This window comes from Glarea lozoyensis (assembly GCF_000409485.1).
Source record: "Glarea lozoyensis ATCC 20868 chromosome Unknown GLAREA11, whole genome shotgun sequence".
NCBI classification, from domain to species: Eukaryota; Fungi; Ascomycota; class Leotiomycetes; order Helotiales; family Helotiaceae; genus Glarea; species Glarea lozoyensis.
Genome location: NW_007360985.1, coordinates 1328145 through 1354369, shown reverse-complemented (window position 1 = coordinate 1354369; position 26225 = coordinate 1328145). Strand labels below are relative to the sequence as shown.

At 45.7% G+C, this 26225-nt stretch overlaps 13 protein-coding genes across 13 annotated transcripts; 7 read left to right on the top strand and 6 right to left on the bottom strand.

Annotated features, from left to right (window-relative positions):
• Positions 1–105: 105 nt before the first annotated feature.
• Positions 106–2604, top strand: GLAREA_11333 (uncharacterized protein; the record flags this gene model as incomplete). The annotated part of the gene is made up of 8 exons (XM_008079521.1): positions 106–389; positions 489–538; positions 622–691; positions 743–951; positions 1021–1054; positions 1116–1523; positions 1871–2349; positions 2393–2604. The coding sequence occupies 8 exons, from the start codon at positions 106–108 to the stop codon at positions 2602–2604; spliced, it is 1746 nt and encodes a 581-aa protein (XP_008077712.1).
• Positions 2605–3065: 461 nt separating this feature from the next.
• GLAREA_11332 (polyketide synthase, putative) lies at positions 3066–3494 on the bottom strand (the record flags this gene model as incomplete). Its single annotated transcript, XM_008079520.1, has 1 exon — positions 3066–3494. The coding sequence occupies one exon, from the start codon at positions 3492–3494 to the stop codon at positions 3066–3068; it is 429 nt and encodes a 142-aa protein (XP_008077711.1).
• A 1011-nt stretch (positions 3495–4505) lies between these two features.
• On the top strand, positions 4506–5006 carry GLAREA_11331 (P-loop containing nucleoside triphosphate hydrolase; the record flags this gene model as incomplete). The annotated part of the gene is made up of 3 exons (XM_008079519.1): positions 4506–4605; positions 4661–4845; positions 4914–5006. 3 exons carry the CDS (start codon positions 4506–4508, stop codon positions 5004–5006), a joined length of 378 nt encoding a protein of 125 aa, XP_008077710.1.
• Positions 5007–6599: 1593 nt separating this feature from the next.
• GLAREA_11330 (FAD/NAD(P)-binding protein) lies at positions 6600–8346 on the top strand (the record flags this gene model as incomplete). Its single annotated transcript, XM_008079518.1, has 3 exons — positions 6600–7117; positions 7179–7360; positions 7412–8346. The coding sequence occupies 3 exons, from the start codon at positions 6600–6602 to the stop codon at positions 8344–8346; spliced, it is 1635 nt and encodes a 544-aa protein (XP_008077709.1).
• A 176-nt stretch (positions 8347–8522) lies between these two features.
• On the bottom strand, positions 8523–10610 carry GLAREA_11329 (Anti-sigma factor antagonist SpoIIaa; the record flags this gene model as incomplete). The annotated part of the gene is made up of 1 exon (XM_008079517.1): positions 8523–10610. The coding sequence occupies one exon, from the start codon at positions 10608–10610 to the stop codon at positions 8523–8525; it is 2088 nt and encodes a 695-aa protein (XP_008077708.1).
• A 1102-nt stretch (positions 10611–11712) lies between these two features.
• On the top strand, positions 11713–13016 carry GLAREA_11328 (Protein kinase-like (PK-like); the record flags this gene model as incomplete). The annotated part of the gene is made up of 3 exons (XM_008079516.1): positions 11713–11973; positions 12024–12523; positions 12596–13016. The coding sequence occupies 3 exons, from the start codon at positions 11713–11715 to the stop codon at positions 13014–13016; spliced, it is 1182 nt and encodes a 393-aa protein (XP_008077707.1).
• A 398-nt stretch (positions 13017–13414) lies between these two features.
• On the bottom strand, positions 13415–14497 carry GLAREA_11327 (uncharacterized protein; the record flags this gene model as incomplete). Its single annotated transcript, XM_008079515.1, has 1 exon — positions 13415–14497. One exon carries the CDS (start codon positions 14495–14497, stop codon positions 13415–13417), a length of 1083 nt encoding a protein of 360 aa, XP_008077706.1.
• A 223-nt stretch (positions 14498–14720) lies between these two features.
• GLAREA_11326 (uncharacterized protein) lies at positions 14721–15874 on the bottom strand (the record flags this gene model as incomplete). Its single annotated transcript, XM_008079514.1, has 2 exons — positions 14721–15456; positions 15525–15874. The coding sequence occupies 2 exons, from the start codon at positions 15872–15874 to the stop codon at positions 14721–14723; spliced, it is 1086 nt and encodes a 361-aa protein (XP_008077705.1).
• A 397-nt stretch (positions 15875–16271) lies between these two features.
• GLAREA_11325 (uncharacterized protein) lies at positions 16272–17519 on the top strand (the record flags this gene model as incomplete). Its single annotated transcript, XM_008079513.1, has 1 exon — positions 16272–17519. The coding sequence occupies one exon, from the start codon at positions 16272–16274 to the stop codon at positions 17517–17519; it is 1248 nt and encodes a 415-aa protein (XP_008077704.1).
• A 430-nt stretch (positions 17520–17949) lies between these two features.
• On the top strand, positions 17950–19914 carry GLAREA_11324 (uncharacterized protein; the record flags this gene model as incomplete). The annotated part of the gene is made up of 1 exon (XM_008079512.1): positions 17950–19914. The coding sequence occupies one exon, from the start codon at positions 17950–17952 to the stop codon at positions 19912–19914; it is 1965 nt and encodes a 654-aa protein (XP_008077703.1).
• A 434-nt stretch (positions 19915–20348) lies between these two features.
• GLAREA_11323 (uncharacterized protein) lies at positions 20349–20918 on the bottom strand (the record flags this gene model as incomplete). Its single annotated transcript, XM_008079511.1, has 1 exon — positions 20349–20918. The coding sequence occupies one exon, from the start codon at positions 20916–20918 to the stop codon at positions 20349–20351; it is 570 nt and encodes a 189-aa protein (XP_008077702.1).
• Positions 20919–21654: 736 nt separating this feature from the next.
• GLAREA_11322 (uncharacterized protein) lies at positions 21655–23237 on the bottom strand (the record flags this gene model as incomplete). Its single annotated transcript, XM_008079510.1, has 2 exons — positions 21655–22414; positions 22465–23237. The coding sequence occupies 2 exons, from the start codon at positions 23235–23237 to the stop codon at positions 21655–21657; spliced, it is 1533 nt and encodes a 510-aa protein (XP_008077701.1).
• Positions 23238–24720: 1483 nt separating this feature from the next.
• Positions 24721–26209, top strand: GLAREA_11321 (Magnesium transport protein CorA, transmembrane region; the record flags this gene model as incomplete). The annotated part of the gene is made up of 3 exons (XM_008079509.1): positions 24721–25261; positions 25312–25872; positions 25926–26209. The coding sequence occupies 3 exons, from the start codon at positions 24721–24723 to the stop codon at positions 26207–26209; spliced, it is 1386 nt and encodes a 461-aa protein (XP_008077700.1).
• Positions 26210–26225: the final 16 nt, after the last annotated feature.

The following is a 26225-nucleotide window of genomic DNA, read 5'->3' as shown; positions in this document are numbered from 1 at the left end:
GCGCTTAACAATACCATATAAGTGCAATATGTCCCGGCTTCTTGCATGTTTTTTCCGTATAGAGGAGAGCAATAAATGAACATGGACCTGATGTATTTTTGCCATATGTTATCTATCTTATTACTACTTCCAAGTGCTTCGGCAATCGCCTTGCCAACATCTCTACCCACAGCCACGGATATCCCGAGCTCTTTAAATGATTCGACTTTCGACCCATCATACTACTTGGATGGTTATGAGGGTTGTGATGGTCCACAAGAGTTGGCAATCAAAGATGCGTTTACAGAAGCGATTCAATTGATTGGTGGTACGGAAGTACCCGTCGATGCAACTGGTTCGATGATCACCGAATATCCTGCCTTCGAATGGACGTCGGCTGGGGCAATCGAGTAAGTTTCGAAACTTAGTCCTTTTCTGCACAAAATTCTTGAGAGATTACAGAATGTCTATCTTTGCTTGCCAGACGCTGACACCAATTTCTTTTATAGATATTTTGGTCCGGCAGAAAGAACCGAAGAATATCGGTACACAGTTAAAGGTGAGCGAGCCGAGGGCTTTCAGCTGCATATACTCGATGGATAGTTTAGGGAATGTTGTCTAATTATGTAATGATTCCCCTAGGTAATCTAGACAGAGCAGCTAAGGTTCAACATACGTGGAGATGGTTGCCTCCATGGTCAAAGAAAATGAGGTAGTTCACTTCAATCGTAAGTCTAACGTTGAATTGTTCTGACGACAACAGTGTTTCGTGCAACGACCCAGAACAGCGATGCCCTGTCTGCCAAGAACCTGGTACCGTTAGCAAGGTTTACGCCTACAATATCGATTTTGAAGCCCACGTAAACTTTTGCCCTCGATTTTTCGGCCTTTCCACCTTGCAAGGGAAGATGAACGAGATGGCTGTAAAGCCACTGAGAGAACAAGGATATGTTTACTCTTACATTAACAGAGGTGATTCTTAAACTCAATACGTGGCTTCGATCAATTCATACGATAAGAAACTAATAGCTTTTTATCTAGGCTTAGTATGGGCTCATGAATTGTTGCATATAGAGTCAGTATATGAGAGTACTTAGTCAACAAGTTTTGTCAGCATACTGACTAACTTGTGCTAGTGCTATTGGAAAAGGTACCGGATTCGACCATGTTTGGGATGTGCCAGTACCCTACTACCACCCAGATGTACCCTACGACCCAGTCAATGGGATACTTCAAACGGCCTATGGTCCTTTGTTTACAAAATGGCTTGCTCAAAGCGACTTAGTCCAAGATTTTTATGCCTCCAGTAACGCCGAAAATTATGCTATGTTTTTCATGGCCAACTTTGTCAACAGAAAAAGAAAATTTTACCCAAGTTTACCTCAAGTGGCCATCAATCCATTTAGAGAACCTAAAGATGGCGATTATACAGGAGTACCCCCGAAGGAAGAACCTTCTGAACAAGTAGCGGGTTGTGTGCCGCCAAAGTTCAAGGTACCCATATTAGCACAGACAACTATTACACCCACGGGTCCAACGATGAGGTAAGTGAACTACTGGGCTCAAGCCAAAGAAATCTAAAGCTCCACTTGCTAGTCGTCAGTAAACATACTTCCCTGGAGAAGTATCACCAGGATTCATTGGTAGAATATGGTCCTCCATCCAAGTGGGTCAAGAGGTATCAGGCAAAATTTGTTCAATCAACCATTGTCTTCAACCAAGAATGACTCACGCATTATAACAAGTTCTTTCTGATAGAATAGAAAGATGACTCAATTTGTCTGCAACTCTTTGTTTGTGTATTGAAAAGGCCGCCTCTTTCTACTTCCATTGAAGGGTTGTTGGCAACATTCTTCTCTGTCACAGACATGCTAACCAGTAATTATCTTAGCCCGACATCCCCACCAACAGATCTTCCAAAACTCACATCGCAAGCATATTGCACCGAGACCCTCCAAGATGGCAAACTTATTTTCCATGAAAAGACAGTCGATCCATGCCCATCCGCGCAACCAACACCACCGCCGCCACCACCAACACCGGCACCGATAACAAAACGCCTCTTTGTCATGTACGAAGAATACATGGACCAGATTCTAGCAGAGAACCACTGGGACTTCTTCACCCGTCCAGGCGATAACAACGATAAATGGGACCCATGTAAAAGCAAACCGACACTGGAAGAGAAGAAGGCGCCTGATGGCGATATCGAGAGCCCACCAACGCCCAATGGTAGCTGGACCATGAAGCTTTTTGATGTCAGTGATTGTGTCTATTCGAATGATGGAAATAGTATGGGAACTCTGAATTGTCCTGGAATGGCGACGCCTGTCACATGTGTGAAGGAGGAAGTCGCCCCAACGATCCCTTGTGAGGTTTTTGATTTCAAATCTACTTATAAAGCGGTTGTCAGGTGCGAATGGTAATTATCTTTGTTTTCAAAAAGAAGTCCGCTTATGTGGAGTTTCTCAAAGCTCGAGTCCTCCTCAAGTTGCGAAAATGATTTTCAGGCAAAAGAGAGAAAGCTGTAAACTTATGAAGGAATATCTTAAATCGATTATGTTAAAACTTCTAAGCAATTGGACACCTCAGAAAGGTGAAAAAGTTGCCGAGGGAGGAGAATAACATAACGTCTCTTGCAGCGTTACCCTAAAATGGCGGAAAAGGGTTGAATGATGTGATTCTGATTCATAATAATTCTGAACCTCGCCAATTACTTGATAACGACCAGGAGGACTTGGAAAAATCTTGTTGTCATTCTTGTTACTTTCCATGTTACTCTTACTAGCCTTATGTACAGCTCTGATATTTCGCTTGCCTTCGTTGGCTTTGGCCTCACGAGGTCTCATAACTCTTTTCTGGCGGTGCTGATGCTTTTCTATTTTGGTAAATTTGAATCACGGATCCCTACCGCAACCCAGTCTCAACTTTAAGTTGGTCACCGTTCTTAATTTCACTCACAAAATAAGTACCCTAGCCACTTGCTTTCACATTACCTTTCAAGCTATCAGAAAGAAAATCACTCCACGATGCCATAGCAACTGCAAGTTCCGCCATACTCTTGGTTCCCAAAAAGTCAAAAACCGTTATATCAATGCCCCCAATGTTTCGGAACCATGTTCTGAGCTCCACCGCAAATTGCGATTCCACTCCATATGTATGCGTCGGTCTTGACCATCGATATTCAATGCTTTCGCTCCCAACCTTCGGGATAGCTTCGCCTGCACACCACTAATTATGAGCTCGCCTGCTTCTGGAATCTTAATCGCTGCAGCTATCAAATCACGATAGTTTAGTTCGCTATCTATTGTGGTAGGGATGTCCTCCCAGTCTTCAAGATGAGGTATCTGGTGAAAATAACGAAGTACTGACCGACTTAAGAAGAAGAGAACGTCCTCGCCTCGTGCTCTGGTCGAGGCTGGAGGATCAATTCCGGTGGCGATTTGAGCTTCACGAACAATTTGACAGGCCGCGATGGATTTGCAGGTGTAGCCCGACGGCTGCATCGAATTCATGGATAAGTAAATTTCAAGAAATTTGATCCTAATATCGATTAGATACCAGAAGCATCAAGACCTACACGCAAGAAGATGACTAGTTTACCTTTAGCACCATAGCTGCTTGAATAACACATTTTATTGGTGGCATTGTTTTAAAGCCGAGTCCAGAAAGCATGGCCCGGACTCCCATCTTCCGTAAACAACATTATCAGCCGTGTGTCAAATATGCAGATCTATATTGTTTAGCTGCAAGACATGTTGGAGTTGGTTTGTTGGTAGTGATGAAAACTACCAGTAGCACGCCCGACGCTGAAAACTTTAGCCGGGGACGTCTTGTACGACGTTTATACGACGACGGGACAACGTCAAGGTCGGGGATAAGGAAAATGACCATATTCACAATCTTATTGGCTGACAAAATCAAGAATATGTGTAACATTCCAACTTTTGCAGTCATGTTACACAATCTAGTGCATGGCACTCACTTTTCCCGTGGCATCTAGACCATGTCCACCACTCCGTAAATGACCCAATTGGTCGATTATGGGAAGGGTTGGTATTCTTCTAAGATAGTTTAGTAGTTGAAAGAAAGAGTGTGTGAGAGTACTCTTGACGTTTTGAGAGGTTAGATTACTTCAGTATCTACATAATTGTACTCAGAGGTGAATAACAAAAATACACTTACCTGGTTCAACTACTTGGATACTTAGGGGTTGCTGAGCCCCACATGTCGCGGCGATTTCCCTACACCGCGCGGGCAGCATGTGGTTGGTTGTTACTCTATATTTGTTATTTTGTGCCTTAGCAGATCCCAGTTCGTGGCAAAGACATCATAGGTTGGGAAGTCTGTAACTTGTTGGTTGAAATGTCAGCCTGTGCTCACCCCACCCCCCTACCCGAACACATCTTGACTTCAAACGATCGCAATCATCGGGCTCCAGCAGCTCTAATCAAACTTTACCTAATATTCGAGAATTCGCCACAATACAGCCTCGAAGAACAAAGCTTTATCATTACAGTATCATCATGTCTTCCATACGAGAAGTCGACAAAATTACGTTGGTCACGCCGCGACCTGTTGAGATGCAAGTTCTATGCCTAGGTCTTTCTCGTACAGCAACAATGAGTATGCCATTCTAGCTAAGGTTGATTTCCATGAGCTCGAACTTACAATTTTCTAGCAATGTACACCGCCCTCAACAAGCTGGGCTACAAATCTTATCATATGCTAGCAGCGGTCACAGAGCCACGAAGTGTACAAGATCGTCATCTTGTCTGCTGGCGTGAGGCTCTCAACTACAAGGTCCACGGCGTTGGCCAGCCTTACACCGGAGCAGATATTGATAAGATCTTACAATACCACAGTGTAATTTTGCCCATTTTCCTCCTTAGAGGATAAATGTCTCTCTAACTCTGATGTTTTTCATAATGTAGGCAGTCACTGATATGCCCTGCGTAAACTTCTCAAAGGAGCTAATCGAGAGATTTCCCAATGCCAAAGTTGTTTTGACGCAGCGAGATCCTTAATCTTGGATTAAGTCGGTGGATAATACCATCCTCTATCTTCTCAGCTGGAAAATCTGGAGACTCATGAGATTCGTTGATCCGGTAAGTCAGTCAACAAAACTAGCGTACTGGAAAAAGTAATAACTGGAATTTCCCTTATTAATAGAACCACTTTTCGGCATTTCGTGACTGCGTTCAACTTAGCACAGAGGACTGGGCGTCGCCCGCTCCTTACACCGATCGTCAAGCTCTTATGGATTATATGCCCAAGTATGTGGCATACATTAAGTCTTTAGTTCCGCCGGAGAATCTTTTGGAATTCCATCCACGGGATGGTTGGGAGCCACTGTGCGAGTTTCTAGGTAAGAAAGCGCCAAAAAATGAACCATTCCCATGTGTCAATCAAGGGCAAAGCGTTGTAAAAATGACGGAAATGGGGATTCAAAGGAAGCTCAAAGCTTTTACGAGGCCGTATTTGATGGGCGTTGGAGCTTTTACTGCCCTCGGAATTAGCTGGTGGTTACTGAGGGTCTGGGTTTAACAGTCTAGGCTGTATGGACTTCAGCGTTCGGCAATCCTGGGCTAAAATTATATCTCATAAAGTGACGACTTTGTAGTATCGAACAAAGTGCCAAAATAATGTCCACTTTCATATAAATTCCGAAGTAATAAAGTAGTGATAGTCATTAGCATAAGATGGAAGTGAGTTAACATAGTGTAATTAAACGTTTCGTAACGGTAGAATGACAGATTCAATTATCAAGGGCTACTCACTGGTCATACAAAACTAAGTAGACCTTTTGCTGAGTCTGGCAAATCTGTTGCATGTCATTAGGCTTCAATGTATACCACTCCACTGCACTCTATAGTTTGAAAGATGAGCACTTGAGCTGATACTTTGCTGTGAAAAATATGGTCATCATGAAAGTCTTCGAACAGATAATCAAAGAGGCTAAGGCCCGAGTTGAGATATTCCAGGATCAGTGTAAGGTGATTAGTCATTGAGAGAAAGAAAACAATCAGGCCATAAATTTGCAAACAATTTTCGGCTATTTCAACTTTAACCTCGCATGAATACGATGACATGTGGTTTAATTCTTCGGTATTGTCTGATGATTCTTGAACTGTGCCGCTTATCTTTTGATCCACTAATATCTACTCCATGATTGCGGACATTTATGTTTACAATCAAGTAGAATCGGTAACCAGCCTCAAATTATTATAGGTCAGATATGCTATAAAACGCACTGATTGGAGTGCTTGAACAAAAGACTTAATACAAATGAGCGTCAATTTGTGTATTTTAATTAGGAATTATTTTTTGGTGGGGATTTATACAATTATCTAGTGGTCCCGAGTTGATCGTACGACAAACTGAAAATGAACGAAAGGCGACAACGTATGATCATATTATTTATTGATGAAATAGCGCAATTCGATTTTTTATCATGCAGTAAGGGTACATCGCATCCGGTACATCGCGAAAAAATACATAATTCAATGTTATATACAAACGTCCCTCGTGTTAACCCATCTTCTATCCAGAATCACAACACAAACACAAATCAAAATACGTCAACAATCACAATGCCACATACCAACCCTCACAACAAAATGGATCCCGCAAAAACAACAGCCTACCTAGTAGGCGGCGGTATAGCCTCCCTAGCAGCAGCAGCCCACCTCATCCAAGATGCCCACGTCCCCGGCAACCAAATCCACATCCTAGAATCCGGTCCCCTCCCCGGCGGATCCATGGATGGCGGCGGCAATCCAGACACAGGCTACGTGCTTCGCGGGGGCCGGATGTTGAATTTCAGTTATCTATGTACTTACGACCTGCTCTCTCGTATTGCGTCGTTGACGGACGCGGAGAAGAGTGTGAAGGATGAATTGGATGAGTTTAACGCTGTGCCGGGGAATAAGACGGATGCGCATGCGAGACTTGTTGGGCGGGGGATAGATGGGCCGGAGATTGTGGATGTATCGCATATGGGACTGGATGCTAAACAACGATTGGACTTGATTCGTGTTGCGACGACGAGCGAGAAGCATTTGGGGGAGAAGAGAATTGATGGGTGTTTTGATGCGGAGTTTTTTAGGACGAATTTTTGGTACATGTGGGATACGATGTGAGTCTTTCGGTATATTCCGAAGGGTAACTTGAGAAGTGAGTAGTACTGATATTTGTAGGTTTGCGTTTCAGCCATGGCATAGTGCTGTAGAGTTTAAACGCTATCTGCACCGCTTCATCCAAGAATTTCCCCGGATCAATACGCTTGCCGGGGTTGATCGTACGCCGTATAATCAATATGATTCGATTATCTTGCCTATCGAGACATATTTGAAAGCTCAAGGTGTTCATTTCCAGTACGGTACGCTTTATTCCTTCGATCGCGCACTTACACCACTAATATCAAGATCAGACACAAAAGTCACGTCCATCTCGTTCTTCCCTCCAGAATCTCACCCCCAAATGACAGTCTCCGAAATCCACTACTACGCCCCAACCCATGGCGATCACGCTCTGATCCACATCCAAAAAGACGACCTCGTCTTCCTCACCCTCGGGTCCATGACCTCTTGCTCTTCGCTCGGAACCAACAGCACATCCCCCTCCCCTCTTCCTACCCCCGCTGAATCCCTCACCTCCCCAGACGGGACATGGCGCCTCTGGTCCTCCCTCGCAGACCCCAAAGTGAATCCCCACCATTTCTCTAAATTCGGCAACCCCTCAAACTTCTACTCCCGTGTCAGTGAAAGCAACTGGCTCTCCTTCACCGTAACGCTCAAAAACGGCGAGTTTCTCAAACGATTGGAAGGATGGACCGGTAACGCAGCTGGAACAGGCGCATTAATCACATTCAAAGACTCCGCATGGTTAATGAGTATCGTAGTCCCGCATCAACCGCATTTCCTCAATCAAGCACCAGGAACGGAGGTATTTTGGGGATATGGTCTTTTCCCTAATAAAGTTGGGGAATTTATTGGGAAGACTATGGCTGCTTGTACTGGGGAGGAAATCTTCACGGAGTTGTTACATCATCTGGATTTTCCTCTTGAGCCAACGCTGAGCACCTCGCTTACGGTGCCATGTATGATGCCATACATCACTTCTCAATTCTTGACGCGTAAGGCGGGTGATAGACCAGACATTATTCCCGAGGGAAGCGCAAATTTGGCGTTACTTGGACAGTACGTGGAGATTCCGAGGGATACGGTGTTTACTGTTGAGTATAGTATTCGAGGTGCGCAGATTGCGGTTAGTGAGCTTATGGGGACGGAGATGCCGAAGGAGGTTTATCTGGGCGAGCATGATTTGGTGGTTTTGCTTGAGGGGATGAAGATGTTGTTTACGTAGTCTAGAAGCGTGGTCTAGAAGCTTTAATTATCATCGGTTCTGAACTGTGGAGTAGAGAACAGTGTGGGCGTACTACTCGTAGAAAAGCACAGAACAATATTCCACTTGAAGCAACAAGTGCAACTGTAACATTTGACATCAACTCTATCTCATTCAACAAATTATCATACCCTCTTCTAAAACCCAATATACCTAACCATAACCTCCTCCCCCTCCCCCTTTCCCTTTTCAAACTCAAAATCCAACTCCACACCTCTCCCCATAACCGGAAACTCAATCGCGCATCTAACCTCCTCAAACACCCTATCGCCTTCAAGTCCATCGCCACCTCCAGGTGCACCTCCGTCAACAAGTTTCCACCCACATCGCTCGAAACGTTCTTGAACCTTGAGAGAGAAGCCTACAAAGCGAAGCTCAACGTCAAATCCATCGGTAAAAGTTTCCATTTCGGATGTAAGGTCGGTGAGCATGGTGATGGTGCTTGTGTCGATGAAACTTACGGCTCGGAAGTCGAGGATCAGGACTTTTAGGGTTGTGGAGCGGTTGATGGGGTAGGTGTCGTCTGAGACATCGTACTCTCGTTTGTGACACCATAGCCTGTCATTTTGAGTGCGAGGTTGGCGTGTGTATGATTGTGCCAGTCCATCGATAATGCTTTGCTTGACGCGGAAGGCATTCAGGAAGAACACGTCATTTTTCAGATGAACGATACACATTCCGCCTTGAACAACAACACCTCGTCTGATTTCTTCAGTTGCAAATTTGATGTTCAGGGATGTCTGATCGATGAATTCGGCTTTGCTGAATCTGGCGCGGACAAGTGTGTAGACTGTGATGAAGAAGACGGCTAAGCCAACACCCATGGCTGAACTGGCGGTGATAGCGAGTTGAGTGGCAAGTTGGCAGGATAAGAAATCGATGAATGAACCTTTCCAATGAAACTTCATGACGCTGAAGGGTGGAAATACCTGCACTGTAGCAACAGCGGTGACGGCTGCCACAGTGGCGTGGGGAGCCCAGAAGAGCACATTTTTCAAGCTAAAGATTCCTAGTAGTACAACAGCTGAGGTAAACAGGCCTGAAAGTGGAGATTTAACATTCGAGCCTGAATTTACAGCGGTTCTGGACAAAGTGCCACCAACTGGCATGCCGCCAAAGAATCCATTGGCAATATTGGTGATCCCTAAGTATGTCAGTTCCGTGGAAGGATCGATTGTGTATCCATTTTGACGACCAAACGCTTTCGCAACAGCTAGATGCTCAATGACCGTCGCAAAGAAGACAGGCATACTCTTTGTCGCCACCAACGCAACGAGTCGCCAGTCTGATGGTTGGCGAGGTGCTTGTAGACCTGTGGGGATCTCGCCGGTGACAGCCCATAGTGGAAATAGTCGACCTTGATTTAAGCCAAAACTCAATCCAGTGAAGGCGATCATTACAACTGCGTAGCGGCATGACGCGAAAGTTGAGATGATGAAATGTCGATTTCCGAACTTAGATCCGATGACCTGAAGGACAACCAGAAGAAGAATGCTAGAAACTCCAATAACTATCGTAAGAGGTTGAGCAGTCCCCAGTTGCATGAAAATGCCTTTGCCTTGCTCAATAAATGTTAGACCAACGCCAGTCTCTCCTAACAAAATAGGAACCTGAGCTTGAGCTGTTATAAGACCTGCACCGAGCATGAAACCTGTAATTATCGGCAGAGAAACGAAATCGAGAAGCCATCCGAGATTCAGCATTCCCATCAGTAATGACAGGAAGCCGACAGCAAATGAGACCGCCGGAAGAGTCACTATCGCGGGGATCTGGAAAGCGCTTTTCAGTTCGAATATAACAGCACCTGTTAGTATAGCGCTGATCGACGTTGGCCCAACGCTGATATCTGACTTTGTTAGATGATTTCCTGATTGAGTGGAAGCGTAAATACCTTTTGAAGTTCCCATTATCGAGTAAATTACTGGAGGGAGCCAGCTAGCCAGTAAACCATCTTGCACTGAACCCCCCGCAATGAAAGCAAAAGCTATCGCCTGTGGAATCAAAAGTATCCCCATCGTGATACCCGCCACAATGTCGTTGATAATCCATGATGGTGTGTAATTTGGTAACCACCGTACGATTGGCATCCTCCCCACCACATACCTCCCAGCCGCGGATGGAAAAGCCTTTACGCCGCGACGAATCCCTCGACCTGCGCGATTGAGATTCACATCATTCTTGATCGCCTCTTTGAACCCTCCCCATTTTCCAGCGAGTTTTCCCATTCTGATCCTCTGCTGCCTGACGTGACAACGACGATCGTGAAAGATATCTGCGAGTCCCAGCCTCGAGGTCGTGTGAGGAGAAAGTTGACAACGCGCCGTTCAGGATAGATAACATAGTCAAATCTAGCTCCGAGTCAAGGTGTGGCTGGGCCCACGAATTTGGCTATTTAGCATTGAGATGGAACCGGTTGTGGTTTTCAAGTCATCTGATCTTTTGCTAATGTTTCGCTGGACTTGGTAGCTTGAGCATAAGAAGTATCCGACGCTGAGAGGTCTCCATTTGAAACCCTTTCTGCGTTGGTTTTCGTGATTACACTCCCAAAATTCGATAACATATATGCTTCTGAGGACATTGCCGTCCTGGGATCCTCAGTCCCGAATCAAGAATAAATCCCGAAGATACCGACTAGACATCGTCAACGACGGACAGTCCATCAAAAAGACAAGCCGCACCCACGAGGCGCGTCCAGATCTCTCAAGTAGGCCCAGACTCCAGTCCATTCATGGCGTCCTTGTCCTGTTTCACCATTCCCACATGCTGCCAATCGAGATGCCAAATGTCTGTGCGGAAACATCTGCACGGATCAAGGATTCCATCGAAACGTCAAGTAAACCTCCGGTCTGAGTCTCCGAACACAATGATGATCGGTTCGGACTTTTACAGTCACCGTTGCTGGCGTTCACAAACTTTGATGTGGTGGAGGTTGTCAGGATCGAGGTCGTCAATCGATTCGGCAGCCGACTTTTGGGCTCCACTATTTCTAACCACCTACAACTCTATTCTCCACCCCAGCTTGGAGGTTAATACATAGAGAAGCGGACGAGTATCTACTGTACTGTATATCAGGATCATGAATAGTGATAGTAAGGAAGTTGAGTAATATTATCTTTGAAAAGATCTCACTCCACGTGCAACATCGTGATCCTCTCCATTGGCCATGGAATACGAGTAAGAGTCATATCAAAACCCAGCCAGGCGCATACCAAGATCAAAACAATTATTTAGGAGAATGCAAGACAAAAAATACCAATCTCTCAGGAGTAGTCTTTTCAAAGAACGGGATCCAGAAAACATCCCCGTCTACCACACTCCACCCCCAACATGGCACTCAACCAAACCGAAAAAGAAGCCATCGGCGTCGAAGTAACAGCCGAATTGTCAAAAACCACCTACGCATGCACTTCCCTGACCGTCCTCAGCGGCGGGACTGCAAACTTCATATTTCGAGGCACACTCGTCATGCCTTTGCCCGACGGCTCGCAGTCTATCATCATCAAGCATCTGAAAGAATACGTAGCCGCGAACCGGAATTTCAAACTAGATGTATCGCGCAGTGTATGCTTCTCAATTCCATCGACGCTTGTATTTGAATAGACCAGTCTGGGATTAAGATATCTGATATTGAATACAAGGATTTCGAAGAAATGATGCTCAACGTAATGGATTCCTTCCCAGCCGTGATAACAGACAATTTCTCCGTCAGGACACCGCATCTACAATACTCCAACTGCAACACGAATACCCATATCCTCGAGGATCTAGTGGGGACAATGGATATGAAAACAATGCTGGTAACAGATACTAAGTATGATGTGCTAACCCAGCCGATGTGTATAGCCATAGGGCGTGCTCTTGGGCACTGGCTTCGTGGGTTTCATAATTGGACTTCTGCGCCGGGACAGGTCGATTTGAGAGATTATATGAGTGGGAATAAGGCGATGCGGGAGGTGAGGTATGGGATTAGCTATGGAGCTTTTATTGATGTTGTGCGTAAGTTTCCGGAGATTTGGGAGGAAAATAGAGAGGTGTTGGAACGGGTTAAGAATATGGCGGCTGCGGAATATGCGAATACCAACTTGCAAGAGACGGAGGAGAGCTGGACTATTGTACATGGCGATTTTTGGTCCGGGAAGTGAGTCCTTCTCTTTGCTCTGCCAGCCAACTTCACTGTATAGAGAATACTGACGATACTTGACAAATTCAGTGTCCTGACTCCAGATCCCACGACTTTCCAGAATCAACAGTCAGAAGGAGGAAATGTCTTCGTCATCGACTGGGAGCTTGCTCAATATGGTCGAAAAGAATATGATCTTGGTCAAATGATTGGGGACCTCTATGAGCGAAAGCATTTCGAGGGTCTCGGTAGCGCTCTCTGGATCCTACAAGCCTTTGTCTCTGGTTATGGTGTTCTCAGTGACAAGATGGCTTTTCGAACGGCTATTCATGCAGGTGTACATTTGATCTGCTGGTACATCAGACGGGACCCAAATGCTCCATTCACGGAAGCTCCCGAGCAGATCCAAGATGCGATACGCATTGGAACTGACTTCATCGTTAAGGGATGGATGAGAGATCTGACATGGTTTGAAGGTAGTCCCCTGGCGTGCTTATTCAAACATGGTTGAATGAAAACTCTTACACAACCCATCAAGCATTGCCTCCCTTCTTTCTCCTCTTTCTTCGACGCTCATAATCGTCAACAAGTGCGGGCACATCGGCTTTGAGTTTATCACACCGCTCCCAGGTTTGATCTTTCTTTTTTGGATATCCCTTCCAGCTGACAAGGTAGTGAGGCACCTTCTTGATATGACGGCAATAAATAATTCTCTCCACCTCTTTGATCTCAAACTCTTGTTTCTCAACAATGTCTGTACCCAAATCAACGCTTCCAGCTCTTGCTCGATGCCACTCTTCTATCATGTCCGGAACAAACTCCCTAAGTGATTTCTCTGTTTCCCACGTCCAGTCTGTCTCATCAGGATAGTCTTCCCATTCCACAAGAATTTCACGACCTTGCGATGTCTCACGCAAAGCCCTCAACTTTTCCCACATAAAGTGGCGAAGCATCCCCCTCAACCGACTCTTTGTCATCTTCATCCTCGTCCCTCTCACGCTTCCGTGACTGATGGACATGGCTAGGAGAGCTCATAGCCTCTGCAATATCATCTCTCAGCTGAGCGTCGACTTCGGCAGACAAAATCTCAGACCCAGGTGTGTGGTAATTGCTTCCCGACTGGCTCACTGGTGATACGGGGTCTGGAGTGGCTAGACCAGTCATATTTGGTGTGGAAGCTCCACCTCGTAAATGCAAATGGTGTCCGTCTTGAGGAAACATACCTGATAAGTCTTGATTGAGATCTTCCAGATCGTCATCAGAATTGGACTCTCGCAACGATGGTGAAGGATATCGGTAGGTTGTCCAAGGCTGGCTATATTCGGGATTACTGAAATCGCCAAGACGTATGGAGTTCAGAATAATATTTCTATCCCCATCACCCTCGTCTCTCAATCCCAGATCCACTAAATTTTGGTGTCTACAATTCTTGGAGTACCGCCGAGCGTGGAATTGATGAATAGACAGGGACTTCAGAGACTTCAGTAATTGGAACTGACGTGCACAAGCCCAAGAGAAACGGTCGGTTGATGGATCCCAAGTATCCGCCCACAGAAACCGTAGATTGGTCCTCGATTCAAGAGACCGAATCTTGATACCAATCGAAGTAATATGCGCTTCGTCCAACGGGCCAAGAGGATATGGCAAGTTTTCAATCTCTCCCGTTACAAGCAATTCATCGCCTTCCAAGTCGACCCAGACGTTCTGCAGCCTTGACAGCTTGTCGTATCCAAATTCCTCAATCAGACTTCGCCAGCGATCTTGATCGGCGTAGTTCTTGAACTGGGGAAGCCACGGCTTGTATTTCCTTATGGTGACGTTCCGTGATTCAGAACATGCGTGGAGGAGTGGTGGAGGAGGAGTTGTCGAGAATATTTCGCCGGACTTGATGTATACTTCGACAATTCGTGGTTGATCCGCTGCTAATGCGCATTCAAAGATTCGTAGACGAATTTCGCATGGAAGCTTTGGGAAGAAATGGCATACGGACATAGAAGGTTTCGAAGTGATTTGAATTAGTTAAGGTATTATAAATGTGCTGAGTGTTCTGGTGTTCTGATCGTTAAGTTCACGCGACGCAAACACGACGCAAACACGCGTGCATGGACCACCCTGAGCCGGGACCATTCTCCATATTTTTTAACACTTGATGTTGGTACCTCCGGAATAGATTCTTCTAAAGAACAACTTTGTAATTATGGTTACATATTTCTTCTCAAGAGACATTGCTCGCTGCTGGATCTTCTAGCACGCTTATATGACAGCCGATGTGCGTCTCCTGAGCTGTTAGTAACTTGACCAGTTCTACACAAGTATCCAGTTCGGTCTCTTCAATATCAAGAAGGTTTGCGATTACCAAACGCTTATCTGCTTTCTCAGTCGTAGTTCGTCCCTCGATTGCCTCTCGCAAAAATATATCGTGACTTACACTCCTCACCAGGTTGGCATGAAAGGAATCCAAGTACTGTCTTAATATAAGGAAAGGAAACTTTACGTCCCATGGATACTTCGTGTCTGTATTTAGGAGTGAGTCCCGACACATTTCCTTCAAGGATTCGAGCTCGATGTCCTGATCTGAGAGATGGAGAATCAGCTTATTCGCGAAGACAGCTTCTTGAAGAGTCCAGAGGCGGCTGTTCCAACTAGAATATGCTATTCGCAAAAACATTTCTTCAGGCTTAGAAGACGACCTTAACAGCGAGATATCAGAGTCGAGAACAAGAGTCTTGTGAGCAGCTTTGGCAATCGACTTCATGGACTTCGTCAAACTGTGTCGGGTAATTGAGGTTCCTAGATGCGATAGAGGGATGCACAGGGTGTCCAGCCAGAACCAGTTTCGCTCCTCTGACTGGAATTCGGGTTTGTGTATGTTGCATAAGATGTGGCGGATGTTCTTTAGCTGGCAGGTGGGGAGTGTATTCTCTGCTCTGTTGGCGAGACAATCGCCTAGACTTTAGACATCAGTGCAACCCGAAGAGAATGGCACAAAGTTACAGCGAGGAAGAACAAAGCTACTTACGCATGGGATATAAGTGTAAAACTCACTCCCGGCTTATATGGTCTAACAACCACCTTCGCCTGGTCGCCTTCGTTATCGATCGCAATGAGCGCAAAAAGACCTTCTTTCAGGATTCTCATGACATCCAGGATTTGAGGACCAAGGAGAGGGCACGAGCACCCGCTTCGGATATGACATACTGCCGCATGAGTATCATTTGCATAGCATGCAGCGTCGGTACAGCTTGTGTGTGACTTCGAGGTTTGTGTCCCACCTAGCTGCGTCCAATAAAAGAGACCAGCTTTTCCTAGATCCAAAGAGACTCGAGCCTTGAGGTTTGGGCATAGGTTCGGAGAGACGTCGACAGACATTACCATCATCTTATTATCAAGATGATAATGCTATTACAGAGACAGAGCCGCGTTCCTGGTGGTATCTGCTTGACGGTGACTTGGCATCCAGAATCGTGATGTTCATACCAGGTTGTCAATAATGGGATTATTTCAATGCAAGACAAGCTAAGCGAGTCAATCGTTTTGCGTCGGTCCGCTGCTTTGGTTTTCAGCTCCTGTTCAGCACCCGCAAGCCTTCTCCAATTTATGCAAGCCGTGTCACAAAGCTTGCGCCATTGCAGAAGCCCCAAGATTTTTCAATCAGGCTCTGGGCCGCCGAGCCTCAAATCAAAATATGTCTTGGTTTCCTCTCTAATCTACCAGCCTTTATCTATACAGCTCTTGAACTCTCGGAGCGTTCGATTTATCATCGACTATGCAGTTCCCACTCCACAGCGCTACACGTTGGTCGCCGTTCAAACTCGACGCTCTTGGCTTAGTTACTCTTCTTGGTGCGGAAGAAGTCAGCAATGCGGTTGGAGCTTTAGAGCACAGTCGTTACGCCGAATACCTACCCCTTTTTGGTACATACCTAGTCGCAGCCAACAAGTTTACCGCTCCCATTCCTGGTTATGTTCTCTACAATATCACCGACGGAGTTTTCGTGCCTATCCTGAATGGATGGTTTTCAAGATGGTTAATCGCCAATTTGACCAGTCCAGTCACGATCTTGGAGTGGCAAGTTGTCGAGAAGAGATCTTCGATAGCCAAAAGATCATTTGCTGCGATCATAGGGTTACTTCTCAATGGTGCTCTACTTGCAATGACCGTTATGCAAGGAGATTGGTATGGCCTAGCCAACTCCATTGCGATGGCGGTATCGGTTCTTGTTCGTTCGAGCATGGTTCATGAGAGTAGGACACACCTGGACCAGATGGTAAACTCATACGAAAAGCAAGAAAAGCAATTCCTAAAAGTGTGCGACCAAAATGAAGTCAAAGTTGTGATCGTTACACCCGATAACAAAGTGGTCGCATTCAAAATCCAGCGTGGACTGTTGTCATGTATCTTCGTCCCTCTGGACTTGATTGGATCCAAAAAGAAAGCCAAAACGAAGCAGGAGATGAAAAAACATATTCCGCCAAAACAGACCATTGCGACTGTGCTCACGGACGAAGAGGCTGATTTGGGTATCAAGTCGGAAGGGAAAACTGAGCTGGTCGCTGGAAGTACTCCAGACAAACCAAAATTGAAACCAACAAAAACCGAAGCCATTCCCGAAAAGACACAGAAGCGGCATTCTCACATATATACGACATGCAGAGCCTTTGGCTGGTTCTTCTTCGCGTGTCATGTCGTAACCATCGGCTTATCAACATTACCAACTCAACTGCTCAGCATCGCATTACTTCTCAGCGCTACCTTGCTCGCAATCTATCGGGTAGGTAACGATGATGCTGGGATAGGGAGCCGAATTATCATCAGAAAGAAAAAGGAGACAGATGCGCATAAGGAAGCATATCTGTACCTAGACCCAACGCCGAGGGACGAGCAGATTATGAGAAAGTATTTGTTGTTGCCGCATGAACCAGAAGTTTCTGATACCATATTAACCTGGAGTGACGATTGGTGGAGGCAGTGGAACATCAGGACTGGGCGTGTTGGAAATGCTAATGGTCATTGAACCTCAAGATTGTCATGATTTCTGAACCGGGTTACAGTCAAAACAAAAGTTCGAATTTACATACAAATCTGAAACGGCTCGTAGATTTCACTTGCTCCTCTTCGGGTATCAAGTAATCATGGCAATTTGCGGGGAGAAGCGCCCTTCGTACGGAAATTCTATATTGATACTGCACCTCTTTGACAGAGGAGTTACAGTAGAAGTATGGACTCTTGGAGTTGCTCAGCCTTGCATGCTTCGCCTGAACGCCACATATGCATCTCCAAGGCGTTCTCTCGCCTGAACAGCGTATACTTGACATGACCGTTTCATGGATATTCTCCTGATATTTTTCTTAGCTACACGTCGATGGGTTATAATATTTCTTCCGCCTATACCTTTGCTGCGGTAAACCGTCCTTCGTGGAACTGCGTAACCTTTTACAGTCAATATGTCCATCAACGCCGCTACTCAAGAGATGCAGTCGGGCTGTGATCCGACCACGGACAACGTCGACGGAGAGGAGAAGATTTATCAATATCAGCCAATAGAGGATGGTATGATCCGAGTCATTCTTCTTCAACCGACCGAAACGAGACTCGAGTGTTCTATTAGAAAAGTCAAGTTGTCCGAGGCCCGATACCAAGCACTGTCGTACGAATGGGGCGGTGTCGATACACCTTTTCGTATACAAGTCCTCAATGACGAGGATGAGCCATTGGGCGCAATACCGTTAACAACAAATCTGGACAGCGCATTGCAGAATCTCAGAACCGCGCCAACGATAAAGTCAAAGATTTTCTGGATAGATCAAATTTCAATCAATCAAAATGATGATGAGGAGAAAAGTCATCAAGTCGCCCTCATGGGAGATATATACGAGAATGCTCAGCAAGTCATCACTTACTTGGGCCCGCATTCAAGCGATCTTGACCTGGAATTTCGTGCCCTGGGTTTACTTGATCGGCTGACCCGTCACTTTGCGCTGAATCTACCGCATATTGCGTCTGCGAAAGGAATCTCACGTTGTCTTTATGACGAGACTCTACTTCCTGTACGCGAGGTCCCGCCTGACGTTTCCGACAGCGATGTAGAATGGCGTGCACTTGTACGTATCATATACGGTGCGTGGCTGCGTCGGTTGTGGATGGTACAAGAGAACTTCTTATGTCCGCGTAACATCATGTTGCGTGGTAAAATTGAACTCGATTGGACTTCCGTGGTATCGGTTGTTTTGCTCTTCGAATTACAAGTACTTCCGACGAAAGTCGTTTATGACGAGTGGCCATTTTTGAGAATATCCAGGAGCACTAATGACGTTCTAAATCAAATCCTTCCTACGTGGGAAAGGAGATGCGCGTTTGTCGATGACAGAAATATTCAACTCAACAGCCTGGTTATGAATCTACACCTATGCGCATCTCTAGATTGCAAAGATCCTCGAGACAAGATATATGCCGTATTGGGTATCTCCTCCGACATCAAGGACCTAGAGATCGTGCCAGATTACAATCTATCCTTCCAAGATCTATACGTCTACGTTTCATGTCGGATTTACCTCACAAGTCAGGAGCTCCTTTTACTTCGTTTCATCGGCGGACAATCGGTGGACCATAATTCGGACCTTCCGTCGTGGTCATATCATGGGCTCCCAAAGACTGAAATGGACGTTAGAAAGTATCACCCGCACCCATCCACCAAGTGTAACGTCCGTTTTGAGGAGGTGAATAAAGTCATGGTCGTTCGAGGACGCGTGCTAAGCAGGATACGTTTCGTTTCCAGTCCAGTCGATTCATTCGCGCCGAGTACAACTGCGACGCAGCGCCGTCTGTACTACATACAAGTGATCGAAGCCATTATATCCATGCTCGATGAAGTAAACAACGAAGAAACTCTGTCACAGCTGGTTTCTGCATTACTTCCCGCTCCGAGATGGGGACCGCTTGACAATCATTTCGATGACGTATTTTGTCTCTGGTGTGTTTGCCGATATTTCGCGGCAGTGAGCATAAAACGTCCATCTCCTATCGGAACCTCATCTATAGAAAAAGTCCCAGAACATCTACGAAAGATTGGCCGGCTGTACAAAGGTCCTGTGGCAATCGACTTAGAAGATATCTGGAGTGAGTTGAACGAACACGAACAACATCTTGTTGACGAAGTTATACATCATATATGTATGGAAGGTCGTGCGTTTGCTTTGTCTCAAGATAATCAAGTGTTCAATACTACATGTCAAGCTCGGGAGGGCGATGTCGTCGCGCTTTTAGCGGGTGGAAACCTCTCGTATATCCTTAGACTTGTCGAGGAAAGGTACGTGTATATTGGTGATGCTTACGCTCGTCATCTCAAGGATGGCGCGGCTTATGAGGGAATGTCACCTGAGGAGGTGGATGAAGAGATACGACTGATCTGAGAACCCGAGCAAAAAGACGTAATAGCGAAAGTACACCGAGCACCTGTAACATTTAAGCGAGGGATTTTACACGCCGGATTCATTTTCTTCATCGCTGAAACGTTTTAAAGTGTTTGCAAAATCCGAGCATAAGCCAAGAATTCTAAAATCACGGAGTAAAATGAAATGTTAACATTTTGCAAAACTCGAAAACACCAGCAAGAAGCACTCACTTTCTCAACTACATCATGCGACCAAAAATGTCAAAATGGTTAAGCAAATTAATGAATTCAAATCCCTACATAATCTACCAAAAAATCAAAACCACTGTCCCTTCGCCTCCCCAAATTCAAGAAAACAAAACCCAGAAAACTCTAAAGAAAGCCTACAGATTCGAGTCTCAAACCATTAAATTCCGACATCCTATACACCCCATCCTCCATTCATCCACTTCCTCACAGGCTCTTAGGGCTCTTAGGGCTCTTTGGTGTCTTAGGAGTCTTAACACTCTTCACACTCTTAGCACTGCTCACACTCCCCTTTCCCGAACTCTTCACACTCCCAACACTCTTCACACTCTTAACACTCTTAGCGCTAGCAACACTCCCCCTTCTACTCGCACTACTCTTCTTACTCACACCTCCACTGCTCTTAGCACTAGCAACACTCGCCACGCTGCCTCTTCTACTTGCAACACTGCCTCTAGTGCTCTTAGTTGGAGATGTAGCTTGGCTTGCGATGGTGACTTTTTTTGCTGGTGATTTTGGGGACTTTGGACTCTTTACTGGAGTGGTAGGTGCTTTGGGGGTCTTCGGCGACTTTGGGCTCTTCACCGGAGTCTTGGGAGATCTCGGGCTCTTAGGGCTCTTTGCAGGTGACTTGGGTGTCTTAACATTTTTCTTAACCCCAGTGGGTTTCTTCCCAACAAGCACCTTCTTAACGACCGGCTTCTTCTCCTTCCTCACATACCCTGTCAACTTCCGTCCTACGCCCTTTCCCATGACCATGGATTTCTTTGGTGGCATGATTGCACTTTGAATAATCTCAAAAGACTTCTATACCAAGCAATGTTGTTTACCGAGATAAAAAATAATGGTAAAGATCAAGTACCTCCTTCCCCACAGCGCGATCCCGTGCTCGTTTTAAAGTCCCCGTTTATTTCTTTGTGCCATTTTCCAAGCCCACAAAGAAAACATCAGGGTGATTTCGTACGGTTTAGGAAACGTGGTATGAATTAGGTGGGTGACTGGCTGTTTTCGGAAAAGGACAAAGGATTTTTTGGATGGTCTTTAAGCCATCATGTGTCGTGCTTTTTCAATCGGTACTGAGTGAATGTTAGGAGATTGGATAACTGATTGGGGTTTAGATAGGTTGGAGTTGTGATATTGAGTGGTTTGTGGTCTTCACATGTGCGCTGGTCTTGAGGCGAAGGTTTTTGGCCATACGCACCACAAGTAACTGTAACAAGATCCACCACTGTGCTAAGTGATCCATCCAATATGGAATCGTACACGGAACGATTAAAGAAGCCCGAGTATGTATAAAACAATTATTGTAATTACAACTACGTTCAAATGGTTGCCTATTCGGCTAGCCACCGTCCACAATGTGCCCGCCTGTTTGATTCCAAGAACACCAATGCTGCCCTTAAATGCTATGAATCCCGGACACCTAAACGACACTCCAAGAAAGACCACCTACATCTCTGTCCTAGCTCAATATCCCAAAGATCATATACTCGCACTCGATCGGGATGTAATTTCATCTCATCAGGGTAATGGCTGGAAAGAATCGTGGACCCGCAAATCCCTTAGCCACAACGGTTTGGATATCGATGTTCTCGGATGCGCTTGGATGGGGGCTCCATAATTTCAACAGTATGAACCTGCCGCTGACAGGTGGATCGAATTTGATGGTAGTCTTGCTCTTGTCCCTCTCAATGAAGAATTTCGCGTGCGGTACCATCAATCCTCCAACCGCTGCGACAGCTTCTTGTGTGGCAATTTGACTTGCTTCTACGGCCTCCGCGAGCGTGATATTACTAGCAGTTTCGCGGCGATGAAGACGTTGCCCATGCCTATATCCAATTCTATCTTCAATCGTCAAGTCATGATCATCATCACTTTCGTCGGAATCTTCAAATCGGAGGCCCAGAGAACGAACGGTAGATCGGTGATGTCGTGAGTGGCCAGACGAACCTTCGTCTTCGGAATCACTACACTCAGTGGTGTTTGAGAAACCTGGAGCGGTACTCGTGAAATCACTAGGCATTTGAGCCGTGCGAGAATCGCAATCTTCATCTTGCATGCCGATGTCATACAAGCGGCGCGCTCTAGCTTGAGCTTGACTCATCGAACCATCAACATTGTGACGAATCGACATAATTGGCGGAAGTTCATCATATGATCGCTCCGATGCCGACCTTCGAGGTTTGGGTGGGGAATATTGAATTTGGTATTTTGCAGTCCTTGTCAAAAGATCATCGGATGTCATTGAAACAAAAACCAATCCCTCTTGGATACTGCTCAGATATTAGCAATAACCTTAAAATTATAAGAAGGGAGACCATACGGAGCAGTATAGTTTTGGCGAGGGGCCTTGATAATCAGTTCGGTCAAGCAAAACGTTGTGCTGCCTTGATGCCGAAGAACCAAATTACATCGATTACTCTTCGTGCAGTAAACAGACTTATCATCTAAAAGAACATTCTCCGGTTCAAAGTCCTCCCTTCGACTTGGTGGTTCGCCTTCAAAAGTGCCTCCATCACAACTGACAATTTCCATCACAAGTTTCCCTTGCTCGACCTGGCCATATTTCCCATAAGAGAACCCCGAGAAGCCACTGTCAGTCTTGTCCGTATTGAGCTTACGTCTTTTGTTTCGACGATTCTCGATCTCGCTGGCATATTCAATTTCAGAGGAAAGCGGTGAAAGTACATTCGGTAATGGAGCATCCAAACGAGCCCGTAAATTTGAACTGGCAGCTTCCAGTTGTCTCCCGGCGTCTTGCATGCTATCATGGTCCACATTCCTGCTTACGGCATCTCTTAGTTCTCTCTCCGCAACATGTCTTTGACGCTCTAGGTACCTGTCACTCGGGGTCATTCGTGGCCGCGAATTTCGTTGTTCCATCCGGCGGGCTGCATACTGAGCCAGTCTCGAAGCTACAGTGGATGAAGAGTTATCCGGTCGCGGGGGCATAACGAACAACGGCCCCAGTTCAGTGACCTCCCTATGAAGTTGTTCACGTCGTACAGGATCCTGCTCTGCAGCCATGTCTGATAAACTGGGCATCTGTTGGTTTCTTCGCGCGGCGGCGGTGCGTGCTCTGCGGTACCCCTCCATGAATCTGTACAATTCCCCTGACGGGCTAATTTCCTCTCGAGTTCGGTTATCGTCAAGTATCCCCCGTATGATAGAATCAGCTGTCTCGTGGTTCGAGTCGGTCGCTCCGGGGGTGTTGTAATTGCCAGACTGTGTGCGTCGTTAGCCTTACTGCTAAACAGCAATAACGAGACGCATCGTCATGGCATTCCCACTCGATCAAAACGAACATCGAAAAAGGATATTTGAATAAATAGTCTGAACAACCCCCACCTACCATGAAAAGAATCGATCTTGGGTCCGTCGGAGTGGGATGCGGCTGGATCGTAGATAGCTGGTCTGACTGCCGCGGGGAATAGTCGGATCCTCTTTATGGCTGTTTCGCAAAGTGACAATGCCCTTGAGATGAGATATAGTTTATGATGTATCAATGGCGAGAGAGGATTGCATGCCAGGTGGTGGTATATGTCGTCGTTGGGTTGTCGTTGCACCTGTTGCAATTGATTGACCTTCGTTTAAGAACTACAGCTTTGGCCACCCAGGGCTTTGTGGGGTAAAGGCCACTCGCAAAGTGATCCACTCGGCGTTCGTAGTACATCACGTGCCTTACATACACGTGATTTCTTCCCATCCCAGAGTATTTTGCAAGGTTGTTATCAGTCAAAGCAGAAGATATCCAGTATAACTAGTTGGAACTAATAGCTCTGGTATATACTTCTAGAAGTATACGATATACATGTCTGTCAGCTAGTAACTTCTCAGATTTAGATGACGGCTTTTAAGCTTTCAACTCCGTAAGCGAGCTTAGCGACCCCTTCCCCTGAGCTGCTGACCCGACCGTAAATCGAACCAGAGAGACTTCGAAACAGGAGATATTAAGTACCGTGTCCTCAGAAGGCTGAAACCCTCACTTATGAAGCTTAACCGATTTTTCCTTATCTCTGTTCGCCCTGGTCGCGGCGTTACTGTAACTGGTTGTTCGAAGGATAGCAACTTCGTGTACACCGGAATATCTGTGTACTGTTAAACAGCAGTATGTTTCCTGAAACGTCAGGTAAATCAGGGGGCTCCTAGCTAATGACACTTATTAAAAAATGAACTTGTCATTACTAGTGAAAAAAGGTATAGTAATTGGTAGATTGGGAAGCAGATATTCTCCACTGTGATATACAGGGGTATATGAAGTTCTCCGTACTTACTTCGGGGGTTGAACGTAGCTCTTTTACTACCTCGCTGCGTGCATTCCCTTAGTTTGTAACACAAATTACCGAAAAAGTATTGTACTATGGTCCGGAATAGGGTAGAGCGAGGAGAGATAAGAAAAGTTCCGTAGCTTTTTTGTCAAGTGCCATCATGACATTACGGTGAAAATTACTCGATTGGATGGAATTTTCAGCGCAGCAGAACCCCTGTTTCGGGGCATGGTGAGCGAGATTAACGTAAAATAAACACCGGCGCATGTCACTATCATTCTTTGTCTACATTCTTTCGACGTCTTTTTATCATGGCGAGCTACTTGCTTGATCGACCGCCTGACGGCGAAGCAAAGCATGCCTCATTCTACCATGGCCTTCAGATCGACCGTACCCCCAGAGCAGAAGAAGGCTATTGCACCATGTCAATCTACGACACCATCGATGGAGCACTGGTCAAGAAGGAGGTCCAAATCACGAAGCCTGAGTCCTCCGGAAACGTTTTCTCCAATTTCGGCAAATCCAAAGCCCCAAAAGTTCTGTACACTGTAGACACGGACGATGCGATGGTCAGACCGCCAAATTCTGTCACGAGAATTATTTGGTATGATTACACGGAAGCGCTGGACGTGGCGATGGTCAAGATCCTGGGCGCTACTTATGATATCGATCCACGATTCTTTGAGGGGCGTATTTTCGGTGACCATTGCGACGAGTATGACGATAAATATAAGCGGCCATTACTATTGAAACAACCATTTTTCCCGCTTGAGTTTCCAGACTTTGAAACACGTGTAGCAGCTATTTTCTACAGAGAAGCCGCGGATGTAAATGGTGTTAGCAAGAATACGGGTAAGTGCTAATGCATGAATGAAAGCCGCCCAAGTTGATTTTTGAGCTAGTGATCGTCCTGTGCCGGTTGCATCGCCCTGCATATTATGACATAGATATGAATCTCATCAGACTCGGTATAATCGCGTTTAATGAGACTTTGGAGACGATGACCAGAGAAGATATCATCCAAGCAGATTCTAATCCGTTCAGATTTCTGCATCCTTATCTTGAAGAGTGGACAACACGAAGAGGACTCGGTTTTCATGAGTTCATATCGCGCCAGACAGATTCTTTTAGAGCCCGACCAGCTGGAGGGTTGATGCTTCAACGTTATAGTAATGAGTCTCAACAAAATAAGCTTGATAAATCAATCATCACAGCCTTGGACTGTCAGCTGTGGCTACATAGCCTGTCCAATATTCTTAAAAGCATTAGCCGATTTGAGGAAAATTCGGCAAATCCTAGCGACATAGTTCTCACTTTAAAAGAGCTTGTTGACCTCGTGCACATTATTAGAAATTGGAATCGAGAAATACTTGAATTGATAAGAGACGAGCTAAACCGCGAGGTCGGTAACCTTTCTATTCAAGAATCCAAAAAGTCCATCGAGCAAGCAATCAGTGTAAAACGTAAGCGACAAACCCAGTAATATCTTCTTGAGCTACTATTAATTAAACAACAGGACTCACCCAGCTAGCCTTCGTATTCATCCCTCTCTCCTTCGTCACCTCATTCTTCGGAATGAATATCGAAGAACTCAGCTCCACCAATATCAAACTTTGGATGTTTTATGCCACCTCTGTTGGTCTCACAGTGGTAGTACTAATAACTCTGGGAATATTCTCGGGGAAGTTCCTCGACATGTGGAACAATAGTAGTCTTCGTCGGAAACTCGAAGAACGCCGAGAGTTTACAGACACGGGCTCAACGATGTCAACAAGATCACCGATTTCAGGGTCGTTTTGAATTTGAGTGGTGTCGG